At 33.7% G+C, this 15,658-nt stretch overlaps 1 protein-coding gene across 2 annotated transcripts in view; it reads right to left on the bottom strand.

Moving 5' to 3' along the window:
* Positions 1-8,632: 8,632 nt before the first annotated feature.
* LOC111049131 (protein RRP5 homolog) overlaps positions 8,633-15,658 on the bottom strand; it is a 68,795-nt gene continuing 61,769 nt past the window's right edge. For both annotated transcript variants that reach the window (XM_039420501.1, XM_039420511.1), the window contains 2 exons: positions 11,890-12,018; positions 8,633-9,646 (listed from right to left, as the gene is read on the bottom strand). In XM_039420501.1, coding sequence (XP_039276435.1) covers positions 9,047-9,646; positions 11,890-12,018 — 729 coding nt within the window. In that variant the 3' untranslated portion in view covers positions 8,633-9,046. The remainder of the gene's footprint in view (positions 9,647-11,889; positions 12,019-15,658) is intronic.

Here is a 15,658-nt window from a genome sequence, read left to right as displayed (position 1 = left end):
GATATAAATACAAGATGATTAAGTTTTCGAAAATATTACAGTTCAAGTTTTAATTTTATACAACAAATTTTAACAAACAGTTCCTATTTTAACAGGTTACTTGAAAAATAAGATATAAAATCAAAGTATTGAACAACTCTAGTTAAAAATATGATTACAGTCAAAAATAAGAGAATTGATAAATTTTAATGAATGAATATGATTAGGGGAGCCTTGCTTTAAAAAACTATTATTTGTGCTTAGAAGAAAATTTCAACTGTAAGCTTCAAGAAGTTAATTAAAACTGTATCCACAGATTTGTATTTAGAAGAGCTAAATAATTAAATTTGCTGTTTACTTTGATGCTATGTAATTTGATATAGTTATTTGGGCTTTTTAGGGTGGGGTGGTGTGGATTTGAAATGAGAAAAATTGAAAATTCTAAATACAATCTTTACCTGGCTCAGTCAATTCCCTATAGGATAATTGAAGTCTGAAACCAAAAACTCACTCCTACACACTCCTACACTGTCCAAAATCCAAGAGACTCACAGCAACTAACAGCAACTGACAGCCACTAACTGCCACTAACTGCCACTAACTGCCACTAACTGCAACTAACTTGCAAGGCATGGTCTGCCTGTTTATATACTAGAACCACGATTTTCCACCCCTCATCACCCTTTGCCCTCTAGCTCCGCCTACACTCAAACTCTTCAGCCTAATATTCTGCTTACAAATTGAATTCAAATATCAATTTGAATTCACTATAATGTTTATTATGTTATATCATTTTAAAATATGGCTCCCCTTCATTATTAAAACAAATGATATCATATATTTTATCAATATTTAAACTCTGAAGTTTGGATACTGACAATTGAATGCATTGATTTGATTAATACAGTAATCAATCTTATAAATCTAATATGGCAAATACTTCAATAATAAATACATGAAATGAACAAAATACAAAGTCATACAGTACATCATTACAATCGAGTTGAATAAATCAAATTAATAAGATACCAATCAATTACTACTCAATTGATTAAGCAGGTTTCTTATACTCATTGTCAACATGTTTTAATCAAATATACCTAATTTATTCTATTTACAAATTTGTCCTTGGCCTATGAATTCGGATTCAACTAACTTAATTAGCTTATAATAATTATTAAATTATAATTTATTTTACAACATTATTTGTTGAATACTTTATACATATAGCCTAATCTACTTCATGACCTAATTTATAAATACATCTACTCATATATCATGTTTATCGTTTTATGTGATCACCATTCAAATAACTGATCATCAAATAATTGCTTCAATAATATCCATGTGCTGACCACGTGGTAAAATTGTAGCATATGCTGACCACGTGGTTACATTGAAAATTACATATCTATATTTACTTCTCTCCTAACTATATATCTATATCGCTATTCACAAACTTCATTCACCTGCCATCAACTTATGCTATAGATATATACAAGGGTTGACACAAAGCACAGTGGGCCATGTGGTTTCTATTGTAAACGTGTCTGTGACTGACATTAGAATACTGTTACGTTTCTAGGAAAGAATGATTTTGTCTCAAACTATTTTGAAAAGAATAATGACCCAGCGTCTGTCTAGGTAAGCTATTCAAATGCATTCTCAATAGCTTCGAGAAACGGTTCTTTTTATTATTCTAGCTCTTCGAGCGTTCATATTCCTAAATACAATATGTTCAGAGCACGTGTTGCAACAAATAACATATATCTACAATTTTTAAATTTTAGGAGAGCACATGGTCGCCATTTGTGGCTCAAAACCCCCCTCTCAAGAGCAAATACTAAATGAAACATGAGTTTAGTCTTTGCGATATTAACACTAAAAGGATGGTTATTAAGAGTAAACTACATAATGAAATCAATGTTCTCACACTTCAGACAACACAAAATGAGTTCATAATATGGACGGTCTTGAAGTTTGAAGATCACTGTAGTTCTCCATCGCTGTACAACCAGATCATTGGATGCTGCATGTTACATAGAATTCTGACTGGCCGTTAGCCTAGTGACTCTCGTAAGCTGATGATGTCAACTTAGTCAGCTGCTCCATTCATCTCCAATTCCCTATCTATTTACAATCTTTCCTCATCATACCGTACTGTTCAATTAATACTACCAGCTACACATATTCACAGTTAAGTTTTTCAGCATCATGCATCCTTCACACAATAAGGCTACTCAATCCACCCCTTGTGTGAATTCCGCACAATGCTTACTGGCTTGTTTACTCCGTGAACAATACATTCTCCATCTCACTCCTTCTCATGTCTCTCGCTCATCTCGCAGGTGTTACCACTTTCTCTTTCTACTCTAGCCCTTACACTTCATTCTGTCCTTCCTATGAGTCATCTTTGCCCTTCCGCTTCATTGTTTGTTGATTGTTCACAAGCTACTGTCCATTTTCTATTATTATGATTTCTTCAATACTATCTTGATACCTCTAATGCTATTTATTTACATTATTCAGTCTATTTACAGTTCCACAGTCCAAAATCATTCCAGGTACTCGGTCATTGAAGGGTTTTTAGCATGAGCTAGAAAATATAATGGTACTAACAATCGATCAATTTATGAATTCATTACTATTTAGAAATTCCCACTACACTGATTACTCCCAGATAACTTACTAATTCAAACAAACATTGACATATTCACTTCAAATAATTAATAAACTACTTCAGCTTAACTCACGGTGAAAAATAATACATATTAACAAACTTAAACAGCAAACAAATTCAACACACACATTAATTTTGAGGCCCAAGGCTACCTCTGGATTTTAAATGTGAATTTGGCCGCGGCTTGATTGGAACTGAACTATTCCACACAAATTAAATTCCCCTTCCACCAATGAGAGAACTGTCCACATGGAGACAAGCATAATTCCGTGGGAAAGGAAAATAATGCAAGTTTGCAATATTCCCAAATATATGTATTTTCCATTGCTAACGGAAATAAGGTTCCGTGAGAATACCTCAACCCTGCATAAAATTGGAGTCTTCCCGGATGCAAGTAAGCAGAATCTTAATGCTAGAAAATTATTTTTTAACAGAATAATAAATTTCTCACAATAAAAATTGACACACAAAATTCAGCTACAAGATCACTAAAGTCTCATTGTTGAAGTCCTAATTCTGCACTTTTTGAATGAACCCATACTAAATTTATCTTTATGAAAACACAAACCCATAATTAATTTATTTCAATAAAATCATCACCATCACATATATATGCCTTCAGAAACAGTTCACAACGTTCACATTTCACAACGAGGAATTAGTCAATTGACTTTTGTTGTGTCCAGAAATTTGCTACACGCAAAAACTCTTTCGAATTGAAATTTTCAGACCCGAACTTGAAGATACGAATTAATTTCAAGCAATTGAAATTACAATAAACATGATTATCAAATTTATTCAACCTTGGGTGAATTTGCGTTACAATGTTGGACAACTTTGTTATCTTGAAAAAAGCGGGAAATATAAAATAGAATAATACCAGTTCGCCGTTTCCTGTGCTCAACCAAGACCAACTACTATAGAACCATTTTTTTTACTTATTCAGTTGTAGTCCAGTCAAGGAAAGGTTACAGAGGGAAAGTTGAGAAGACAATTTTTGACCCCGCAGTTCTGTTTAGGGCAGTGAGGAGGTAAACATCAAAAGTCCCCACCCCTACCCACTGTGCTAAGGGGGTTGGGGTGGTTGAAAGGTACCATTTTTTGGTTTCTCGCATAAAAAACAAAAATCTGGTGGCGCACTCACACAACTTTCCTTGCCGTTATGAAAATTTATCACCTGACGCTAGTGTTCCCGCGCAACTTAAGTGTACTATTCAGAGATCCAAGCCAGCTGGTGACAGGACAATAAGGCTGGAGACACACGAAGTTTGCTATCTCTTCATAGTGAATGATTTAATAGAATCAACAGTTGCCAACAGTTTGTAATTGAAATAAAATAATTTTCTCGAATTTCGAGCTTATTTTCAATTTTAGGTAAAAATGTTACTGAACATTAATTGAAGAGATTTTCATGCTCAATCTTTTCCACTTGGAATTTTTTGTTTAAATTGTATCTGAAGCCTGATAATTGGGAATCTAAAATCAAACTTTGCATAGATGGGGCGGAGCTCCTGAAATTTTTACAGATATGAGTCTTGTGGCAGTTGATAGAGCTTATCAATGACTATTTGAGGTATAAATTTGATCAAAATCGTTGGAGCCGTTTTCGAGAATATCGCGAAAAACCCTGTTTTTGACAACATTTTTACCATTTTAACCGCCATCTTGAATTGCATTTGATCGAAATTGTTCGTGTTGGATCCTTATATTGTAAGGACCTTAAGTTCCAAATTTCAAGTCATTCCGTTAATTGGGAGATGAGATATCGTGTACACAGACGCACATACACTCATACACACACACATACAGACCAATACCCAAAAAACACTTTTTGGACTCAAGGGACCTTGAAACATATAGAAATTTGGAAATTGAGGCATCTTAATTTTTTTCGGAAAGCAATAGTTTCCTTACCTATGGTAATAGGGCAAGGAAAGTAAAAACTATGTATCCTAAGGACTTAACTGTCATATGACAAATTAAAGCTTACAAATAAAGCTCACACCCTACATTGAAGCAGCTTTAACAATGAAAGGAAATCTTGGAATAGTGAAATAATACATAATTTCAAAGAGAATTCACTCTATACAAACCTGCAATAAGCATAAGTTTCTATGATGCATTGTTGGAGAGTTATAAGCCCTGAAAGAGCAAAACATTGGATAAAAACCTGTTTTTTCACAAGTTCACACCTTCAAGAGCGAATACCTCGGGATCTGTCGGGAATATCACAAAATTCCACTGTACCGTACAAAAAATGTAGAGAATTTATCAAGCTTCTTTTTAGAATAGTTAGTTATGTCGGTTGAACGCATTGTTATCAAGATATGAGCGTGAAAGCAAAACGCTGAAAAATGCAACTTTTAAACCACCCTCAACTCCTTAGCACTTGAGTTATTAGGAATGGGGACTTTTGATATGTTCTCCTCCTAACTAGTCTCAACCAAACTGCAAAGTCAAAAATTCTGTTTAAAACATTCCCTTCAAATTCCTTTGGTCTATTGTTGCAAAAATGGAGATTTCTCACTCAACACTAAAGCTGCTGCAAAAGGTGTAGGGAAATTCGTAAAAGTGTGAAATTATACATCAAATTGAAGAGAATTTAATGCTCTATAAGCTAATAGTCGACATGGATTTCTCTTATCAATTTTTAAAAAGTTATAAGAGCAAAAATAGTAAAAAATTGGTGGCAAATGTGTATTTTTCAAAAATGTCACACCTTTAAGAGCGGATATCTCGGAAACTAGAGGAGATATGGAAAAAGTTGTATAATGAATATTGTAGGAAATTATTTAAGCTTTAATTTGTCATATGACAGTCAAGTCCTTAGGATACATAGTTTTTGTTTTTTATGCGAGAAACCAAAAAGTGGTACCTTTCAACCACCCCCACCCCCTTAGCACAGGGGTTAGTGGTAGGGACTTTTGATATGTTTACCTTCTTACTACCCTGAACGGAACTGCAGGGTCAAAAATTGTCTTCCCAACTTTTCCCTCTTTAACTTTTTTGAGCATTGATTGCCTGGTCTAGTGGTCTTGGCTCAACATTGTGATAAGAGGCGAAGTACAGGCGACTAACTGTACTTGTACTTGAAACGATGGAATAGATTAATAAAGATAATTATTCCAATTATATTAAACAAAAATACAAATTAAATACTGTAAGCGACCCCGAAGACTTTCTGCTACTGCAAATATTAACAACAAGTTCAACAGCTAGATGGGAAAATTTGATGAGATTTATTCCTCAATAATTAATAAATAATCAATGAATTAGAAATTTCAACTTAATTTCATGGACATAATTCATATATACAGATGAATTTGATCTTACAGAATGCCTGATGAGAAAAAATCTAAACTCAAGCAATATCAGTTTGAGCTCCCTAGTAATGTTATTACCATACTAAAATGTTCATTGATTTTGCTACTAATTAGCCTACCTATTACATTTCCAATACATATTTTTGGAGAGTTATACGCCCTAAAAAGGCAAAAAAATAGATGGAAAATTGTTCAAAATTTCACACTTTCAATAGCGGATATCACGATCTGTTGCAATTATCATAAAATTCAAGTCTAAGAACTTAAACTGTATACGTTTCAAGGTCCCCTGAGTCCAAAAAAGTGGTTTTTGGGTCTTGGTCTGTGTGTGTGTGTGTGAGAGAGAGAGGCATAGTATTATAGAGAGAGATAGATGATAATGGGGGTGAACGGATTCGGCGGGCTCTCAGGGGATTATAACTTGTCACAACTGTTTTTCTTGACTTTTCCTTTCTATTTTGTCACAAAGTGAATTTTTCTCATTGGTATTTTTTTTCCCTTCTCTTAACTGTGTTTCTTTGGAGTGGAACGAGATTCTGTTTTATTGTACTCTCATATTCATAAATCATATTCTGTCTTATTTGTTAAATTAGTACTTATTTTTATTCATATTCTTAATATTTCCTATTGGTTTATTTCTTATTTTTAATCATTTTCAATTTTTCCATTAACTTTTTTTTCTTGATAATTATGAAGAACTTTGTTATGTTGAATCGGGAACAGTTTTGGGAAATAATGCCTGTTGTTTCCATACCTGTATGTATTTTTTTTTTTGTAAATTGATAAATAAATTAGTTAATGTTTAGTAACATTTCCAGATAAAAATGCTGGAAATAAGCTCGAAATTCGAGAAAATGTGATTATTCAATAATTGCAAACTGTTGATTCTATTAAACCATTCACTATGAAGAGATAGCAGACCTCGTGTGTCTCCAGCGTTATAGTCCTGTCACCAGCTGGCTCAGATCTTAGAACAGTAGACTTGAGATGCGCGTGAACACTAGTGACAGATCTTAGAATAGTAGACTTGAGATGCGCGTGAGCACTAGTGACAGGTGATAAATTTTCATAACGGCAAGGAAAGTTGTGTGAGTGCGCCAAACCAGATTTTTTGTATGGTTAGACTAGTCATGTCATGTCAGTGGAATCAATTGTTACTGAAATGAGTTATAAGTGTAGGCCTATAAGCAACAAATGAAAAAATATAGAAATTTTGAACCGCACCCTCATGCCTTAAGCAAAAGAGGAAGAGTGATCGATACAAATAGAAAAAATAAATTCACACTACATCAGTAATTATTTTTGTCCCCTCTTTAATTGCAGCATAATGTGGAGTGCAGTAATTGTAAGGACCGGTTGCACAAAGGTTGCATTTTAACCACGAGAACCAATCAGAGAAGCCTTTTTTTGCACATAAATTCTCAGATTGCTTCTTAAGGCATTCAAGCATGATTATAATTACTGCCCCATGTTCAGTATTCATTCAACAAATCAATGTTTGAGATCATTCAATCAGATATACATGATGTAATTCACAAAGTTATTAAAGTAACCAAGAAGAAAACCATTGTTGAAAAAAAGGAGATTTCACACTCAACAATAAAGCTGCTTAAACAGTGTATAGATGCAAAAGTCACACTCTCCACTTTTCTAAATTTTTGGGAAACCACAAAAAACTGTTTGGTAATGATAAAAAAGGATATTGTTGCAAGTTTTTTTTTCAAGCAAAGCTGATTGAATAATCTCAAACATTGATTTGTTGAATGAATACTGAACATGGTGCAATTACTTGCACACAGCTTCAATAAGTTGTTGAATTAAATAAAATAGGAATTTAACATCAAAATACACAAAGAGTGAGTTTTGCAGCAAAATTTGGTTGAATGTGAATTTTGAAGCAAACTTACATGGAGAATGTAAGTTTTGTACCAAAATAGATGGGATACTGGCATGATGTATACTGATGCTATGCTAAAACACTTAAAGGCTTAAGCTTACAAATTTTTACCTTGATTTTTTGCAGCATTTCGCTTCCAGTTATCAAGAGATATTTTCTTCTTTCTAGTCAGTCCAGTAGAAATCTTGACTTGTTCCATTGAGTTCCTCACTACTAAGATATTGAACTAATTCAAAATAATAATATAAAAAATTAAAGTGGACGATCAAAACAATGTTGATGAATCTAACCAACAAAAGTGCAGACCTGCAGACGAAAAATAGAGCAGTGAACTGAGCACATCCATGATGCTTTGCAACCTCCAGATGCCCTGTGATTGGCTCAACTGAAAGTGTGAATAATTTTGCTGCAAAACATCTACTGGTAAATGTGACTTTTGATCAAAATCGTGATTTTTAATACCATTTTTAGGTCTGTAAATGTTACTTTTGCTACAAAACAACCAGACAGTCTGATTCCCCTTTAAATTACGAACACAGCTATATGAATAACTCAATATCTAAAAAAAAAAATGGAGAATTTGACTTTTGCAGCATTCCGTATTGTAGGAAAACGCGTAAAAGAGTGAAATTATACATCAAATTGAAGAGAATTTAATGTTCTATAAGCTCATAATCATTTTTATAACTTCTAAATTCTTTAAAAACTTGTTGAATGCTTAATGTACGGTAAAAGGGTAGAAGAAATCAATACTATTATATTGTTAGAAATTCGGTCGATTTTATATGTAAAATAAATGAAATAGGTGGTCAACAATAAAACAAACAGAATAAACATGTACTAAAGCCTACTTCAGGTAGGTTTTAAACAATTGTACAATGTCCAACATGTTTCCATAAAATGATAGACGTTATATTAACAGAAAAGGATAATATCGTTGAAGTTTTAAAATAATATATATTTCAAGCTAGACTTATAGCAGTGTGATATGTTCAAAGAGAAACATACAGCTATGAGCTGTGACATTTTCACACATGAATGTAAATATCAATGTAGGTATAGTACTTTTTTCTAATATAAGATTGAAATATCATTGTACTTTTACACCCAAAGTTATCATCTGATCTACATATATATTATATAGTTATGATTTGGATAATATAATTATCATTGTATATCATCAATTTTAAGACTCAAACTATTCACATACTGCTCAGCCAAATTCTTTACGTTTTTGATATTAGTCTGAGTACCATGATGCTCTTCAAAGTCCAACCACTTTTTGTACAGAGTTTTCATTTTCTTGACGGGTAGTTTCTGGTTGACAGACCTCTGAAGAACCTGCCTGGCCAAGTCAATGTGGCCGGATTTGGTCAGCATGTCGACATAGGTGGTCCAAGCCGGAATGCGACCAGGATAAGTCATGAGTACGTGATCCATGACAGTTTGAGCGTGATCGAACGATCCTAGCGCGTTTTCTAGCAGCGCAAACCGCGTGATAAACTGTACATGGTCCTTCTTTGCCAGCGCTTCTAGTCCTCTTTGGAAGAAGCTGCGTGCCTTGTCGTGGGAGCCGACCCTCATCAGATTGCGACAACACACCAGCCAACAATCCAGTTTCGATTTGAACTTCTTCGACATCATGGCCACCAACTGTTCCACGCTTTTTGTATTTTTCGAATCCGCGTAGATTTCGAGCATTTTCGAGTACACTTGATAGTCGTCGTTTGTTCTAACGGCTTCATCCAGTGCTGATTTCAGGCTTTCCTGCAAAAATGCGAATTAAAATTCATTTCTCATGGAAAAAATATTTTTAATAAAGATAAAATGCTCTTTCGCCTTGAGATTTATGTGCAACTTTTTCTGACTTGAAATTCTAGAAAGTAAATTAAAGTAATAACCGTTGAAATATTTGGTAACGGATTGATAAGTTAATGGCTAAAATACAAAAGCTGTACTGATTACTGAAAAGTAAAATATACTGATTCAAATTTAAAAGGCAATTGTTATAAAATGTATACTAACATTGATATTTATTATTGCAATTTATTTGATATTGCTATTAGATTGTTATAGAATAGATTAGACATTCAAATTTCACACTCTCAAGAAAGGCCTACTCAAGACTTGAGTCCCATGATCATCAAATAATACCGCTAGCTTCTTCATCTTAAAAAATAATATGAAATATCAAATAACCTGGTTGGCTCAGGTTTGGTGTTTTCAGGAGTTTTTTAGGTAACTCCTGAATAGTTTCAGGTCCACTGACGTTAAAAAGTATTTTTGAATTATGAAGGGAGCAAACAACTTAATCGGCTACAGCCACCCCTGTATCATCCTTTCATGCGATATCCACTCTACTTTAAAGGGCTACTGATTATTAAAACACACAATAGAAAAACTATCATGTGCCCTTCATTTCAATGCAACATTACTAGTTTCAACTCTTCAACAGCCATTTTCAAGTCAAAGCAAATACGTAAGGATACGTAATAGTTTTTTATTGTGTAAATTTGAAACGATAATACAAACAGCTATCCTTTTATTAATAACCAACAACTGGTAGATTTATGATGTTTTTGCTGTGTATTATGAAAGTTTCCCAAGTTGAGCTTTTTGAATGTGTTCAGGAATTAAGTTCTTTATCATGGAAATTACATCTATTTATTGAGCTATAATTACAAACTGTAGGGTAGGCATGCTATAGGGTGAGCCCTTCTCGTGTCCCTCCAGGCAGCATAGCTTGCCCAGCGACTGGCGGGCTGCCAACTTCAACTAGTTTAGGTTTCTATGAGAAAGCATACATATTCAATATCTAATGTTGGAAAAAATACCAAAGATTGAGCTACGAGCAAGTTTATTTATCGGCATCTCCTACAGATGCCAAACATAATTATAGTATTAAATGTAATTTATCAACTTATTTCAGAAAAATTGATTAATACCATCAAATCAAGTAAGAAGTATTCTACATTCAATATACTATAAGGCTATTACAAGTGATATTTATATACACAGGGTGATTATAAAAGTACTTTACAACTTTGAAAGCACATAAATATTTATGAAATTACTTACAGAATTGAGAAAGGTTTTATTTTGTTACAAAACACTTCCAGTTCAAGGTGTTATTTTGGTTCTATGTGACAGCCGTTGGTAATGCGACATACATCCCACCGATAATCGATTTCTTGCCACACTCGTACCAGCATATTAGGCGTAACTTGTGCAACCGCAGCAATCCGAATGTGATCCGATTTCGGAGGTTATTAAGTTTGTCTGGTAGAGGCGGAACATAATCCTTATCCTAAATGAAACCCCACAGGAAGAAATCCATCCGTGTTAAATCCGGTGTGCAATTGGCCCTGAAAGGTAAATTCAGCAAAACTAAAAACAATTGTCTAGAAAATCCTCTGTAGAAATGAGCTGGTGCACCGACATGCTGAAAGTAAAAGACACTTGTTCAGCATGACGGTGCACCAGCTCATTTCCTTGGAGAAGTTTGGGATTTTCTAGACATTCTCTTTCAACTTCGCTGGATTGGCCGTGCAGGGCCAATTGCATGGCCAGCTCGCTCACCGGATTTAACACCGATGGATTTCTTCCTGTGGGGTTTCATTAAGAATGAGACTTATATTCCGCCTCTAACAGACAATCTTAATAACCTCCGAAATCGAATCACATTCGGATTGCTGCGGTTGCACAAGTTACGCCTGATATGCTGGTACGAGTGTGGCAAGAAATCGATTATCGGTGGGATGGATGTATGTCGCATTACCAACGGCTGTCACATCGAACCAAAATAACACCCACACCTTAAACTTGAAGTGTTTTGTAACAAAATGACACCTGTCTCAATTCTGTAAGTAATTCAAAGTTGTAAAGTCCTTTTATAATCAACCTGTATTATGAAGGTCCCATATGTATCCATGCTTCTATAATAAAATTTAGACCGCTTTTTGGGGCCTAATTATTGTTTCCAATAAATTAAAAGCTAATTTTGTACTTACCTCAGATCCATAAAGGTTTTCAAGGTTGAGAAGCGCAGTCCAAACATTCAGTCTATCCTCTTCTTCGCGTGAATTCATGACTTGCAGTGCTCTTTTAGCTACTGCTCTCGCTTTATCTATTTCTGTCTCCTGAAATACAGAGAAAAAATAATAATAATTATTATTATTAAACTCGTGTAACTACATAGTGTTCATATGAAGTGTTCATAGTGTTCATCTTATGAGAAAATTTACAATGCTCATAACTTGTAACGAATTCAAATCAAATACAAATAGATTGCTCTATGCCTGTATACTGTATTACAATATATTATGCTGGTTTTAATCAACAATATAGTTGACTATTCAATAAATTTGACAGAACATGAACTGATTTAACTATTCAACAATGTCGCAAATCGATTATTAAAATAATTATAATATTGAAGAGAGATGTGGATGAAGAGTGAAGAGTCATACTTTAGAGTTTACAGGACAACTGTAAAGAATCTCTTCTCTCTTATGAGAAGAGTAAGCTGGTAGATTACTCCTCAAGTTGATAAAGACCATCCAAATTGGTCTTTTGGTCTCGGTGCACACCAAACATTCCAGTTAATGATGGTTCCGCCGCCATAGATAGTAGATATTCATTTTCAAATTTATTCGAAAACGGAGCTACAAGAATCACAAAACATTCAAGTAAAATTAGCAAAACTTATGTTAATGTCAAGGAGGTAGAGTTTATATTTATTTTCATTTTTTATGTCATCAAAACAATATTTGGAGAATACTCAGGGAGACTAAATTAGTCTCAAAAAAGTCTCAAGAAAGTTTAGTCGCAAAATTACAAGTGAGAAAAGTAGTGATTATAATTGACTAGCCGGCAGGTTCACTTCGCATGCCTTATCCGTCTAGCCAGGGGACTCCGCCCCCCTAGATCCCCGGCTGGATCATCCAGATATAGGATCAGATAGGCTCGCTTGCAAATATCATTATTTCTATCCGAATTAAAAAATATTCAGTTATTTCTCAATTAAAAACTTGGTTAGGATATTAGAAGAATTATTGTATTTCAGTCTAATAGTTCTTTGAAATTTGAAACAGGAATCATATGGAGAACTAAACAAACATCCATATCCAACTCTCTAAAGTATGAATTTGTTTGCGAAATCTTTGGCGTAATTCTGTATTGCACTGAGGAAAAATTACTGGATCCTTGCTGAACTTCTATACCAAATCTGAATATGATCTGTTAATTGGTTCTTGAGAAGGCCTAGAAAACGCAGGAAAAACGTGATGCTATCTTGCGGTAGCCACACAACGAATATAAAAACCTTACATTTTACAGATATATCTATTTGGATGAGCGCGACTGAATGAACGTACTGTACAAATAAAGCACAAAACCAAATCACAATAAACGAAACATTAAACTTTCACTCAAACAGCACAAGAAAAATTATCTTCCAGAAATTATTAGAGATAGTACTCTATACAAAGATGAATGAACATGAATAATCTGCAGTGGAACTTGGTTATAACGTCATTCTAGGGACCAAACATTTAATGACGCTATATCAGAGTGACATTATAAAAGAGGTATCAAAATCTTAATTTTAAACCGAGGAGAAATTAGAAATAGTTTTTTATGGAAAACGCACATTTAACAATAACTGAACATTTTTCGGTACTAATACACTTGGGAAATGAACACCGTATCCTACAAATTCTTTAGATAAGAATAACGATAATATAAGAATTTCATATAATTACAGATTACTTGTTGATAAGTTGGGAAGTGAAAACTGGAATGCTCTTTTTGAAACTGATGATAATATACAGGGTGATTCATAATTATGGTAAAATAATTTAATACGTGATAGTAGAGGTAGAAATAAGAAAAAAAGTTCATATAACATATATCCATAAACGCTTCATTAGCGAGCTATACAGGGTGAAAGATTTCGCCCGGAATTCAGTTCCTCTGGTGAAATACACCGATGCTGAATTGTTTGGGGACTATTTTTTGAAAAACTTATGCTGGATTCATATAGAAAAATATCTGAAAAATTGAATAAAACTAGTCTGGAAGCTGTAGTGTGAGCAGTTTTTAAGAAACAAGTTGAAAAATGCAAATAATCTAAGCAGAAAAACACAGACTTCTACGTTTGATGCCCAATAACTTTCTTTAATGACCAGTAAACAGATAATTTTTCACAATAAAAATTGTAGAGAATTTAATTCTGAAAAAATTATGTAAGCGGTGTAAACTGAATTTAAATAAAACTTGAATAGAATGTATTCTTATGTAGTACATTACACCACAAAAATTTGCTGTTTTATGAGGAGAGAACTAATAACTCATAGGTTGTAGCTGATTGCAAATAAAACATGGATTTTAATAACAGCTGATTTACTTCGATTTAAATAAAATATTTAAAAGGAATTATCAGCTAAAAAAAATTTTCAGAAATATTTTAGCCCACTGTTGAACAAAAAAACAAACTGTAAGTTAGACCTACAACTGTAACCGCGCTGTGTTTTTTGTTTAATCTATTAACCAGTTATTTGCAACCATTTCACTTTGCTTTTGTGTTGAGTGTTAACTTTTTAAAAAAATGGCAGGTAATTTCAGACATTATTCATACTCCAAATTAGCTGACATGCATTTAATGTATGGAATGGGACACTACTTTAATAGTACTGAAGCAAGACGTTTGTATCAAGAGAACTTTCCTAACCGAGTATGTCCAAGTTCAAGGTTTTTTGCCACTATTCATCAATGTATGTCTGAAACAGATTCTTTGATATCTAAAGAGCACATTTATGCAGGCAGACCCCGACCTACTATGACTGTTGAATAAGAAGAACAAGTTCTTAATGAAATTTATGAACATCCAGAGAAGAGCACAAGAGAATTGTCAGTGCAGTTTAATGTCAATCAATCTATTATTTGGAGGATACTAGAAGAGCAACAATTACATCCTTACCACCTCCAGAAAGTTCATACTCTATTGCCACGAGACTGTATTCTCCGTGCTGGCATTTGCCGATGGTTTTTAGTAAAACTTGTTTACCCCCCAAACTTTTTAACAACCATTTTATTTACCGACGAGGCACACTTTACAAGAACAGCTATCGTTAACGTCCACAACCAACATATTTGGGCAGCTGAGAATCCTCATGCCATCAATCCTAATCTTCCACAACATCAGTTTTCAGTAAACATTTGAGCAGGAATCATAGGAGATCATCTACTTCTGTTCGAGCTTCCTCCCAGGCTTAATGGCATAATCTATTAGTCTTTTGGTGAAAGTTTAATGTCATTTAGATATGCTACTTTCATATAAAAAACTTTTCATAAAAAACCGAATATTTTATTTGCAATCAGCTACAACTTATGAGTTATTAGTTCTCTCCTCATAAAACAGCAAATTTTTGTGGTGTAATGTACTACATACGAATACATTTTATTCAACTTTTATTCAAATTTGGTTTACACAGCTTACATAAATCTTTTCAGAATTAAATTCTCTACAATTTTTATTTTAAAAACTGCTCACACTACAGCTTCCATCCAGACTAGTTTTATTCAATTTTTCAGATATTTTTCCATATGAATTCAGCATAAGTTTTTCAAAAAATAGTCCCCAAACAATTCAGCATCGGTGTATTTCACCAGAGGAGCTGAATTCCGGGCGAAATCTTTCACCCTGTATAGCTCGCTAATGAAGCGTTTATGGATATATGTTTATAAGAATTTTTTTCTTATTTTTATCTCTACTATCAC

This window comes from Nilaparvata lugens, chromosome 1 (genome assembly GCF_014356525.2).
Source record: "Nilaparvata lugens isolate BPH chromosome 1, ASM1435652v1, whole genome shotgun sequence".
Classification (NCBI taxonomy): Eukaryota; Metazoa; Arthropoda; class Insecta; order Hemiptera; family Delphacidae; genus Nilaparvata; species Nilaparvata lugens.
The sequence above is the reverse complement of the archived record's forward strand: the minus strand, read 5'-3'. Positions and strand labels throughout refer to the sequence as shown.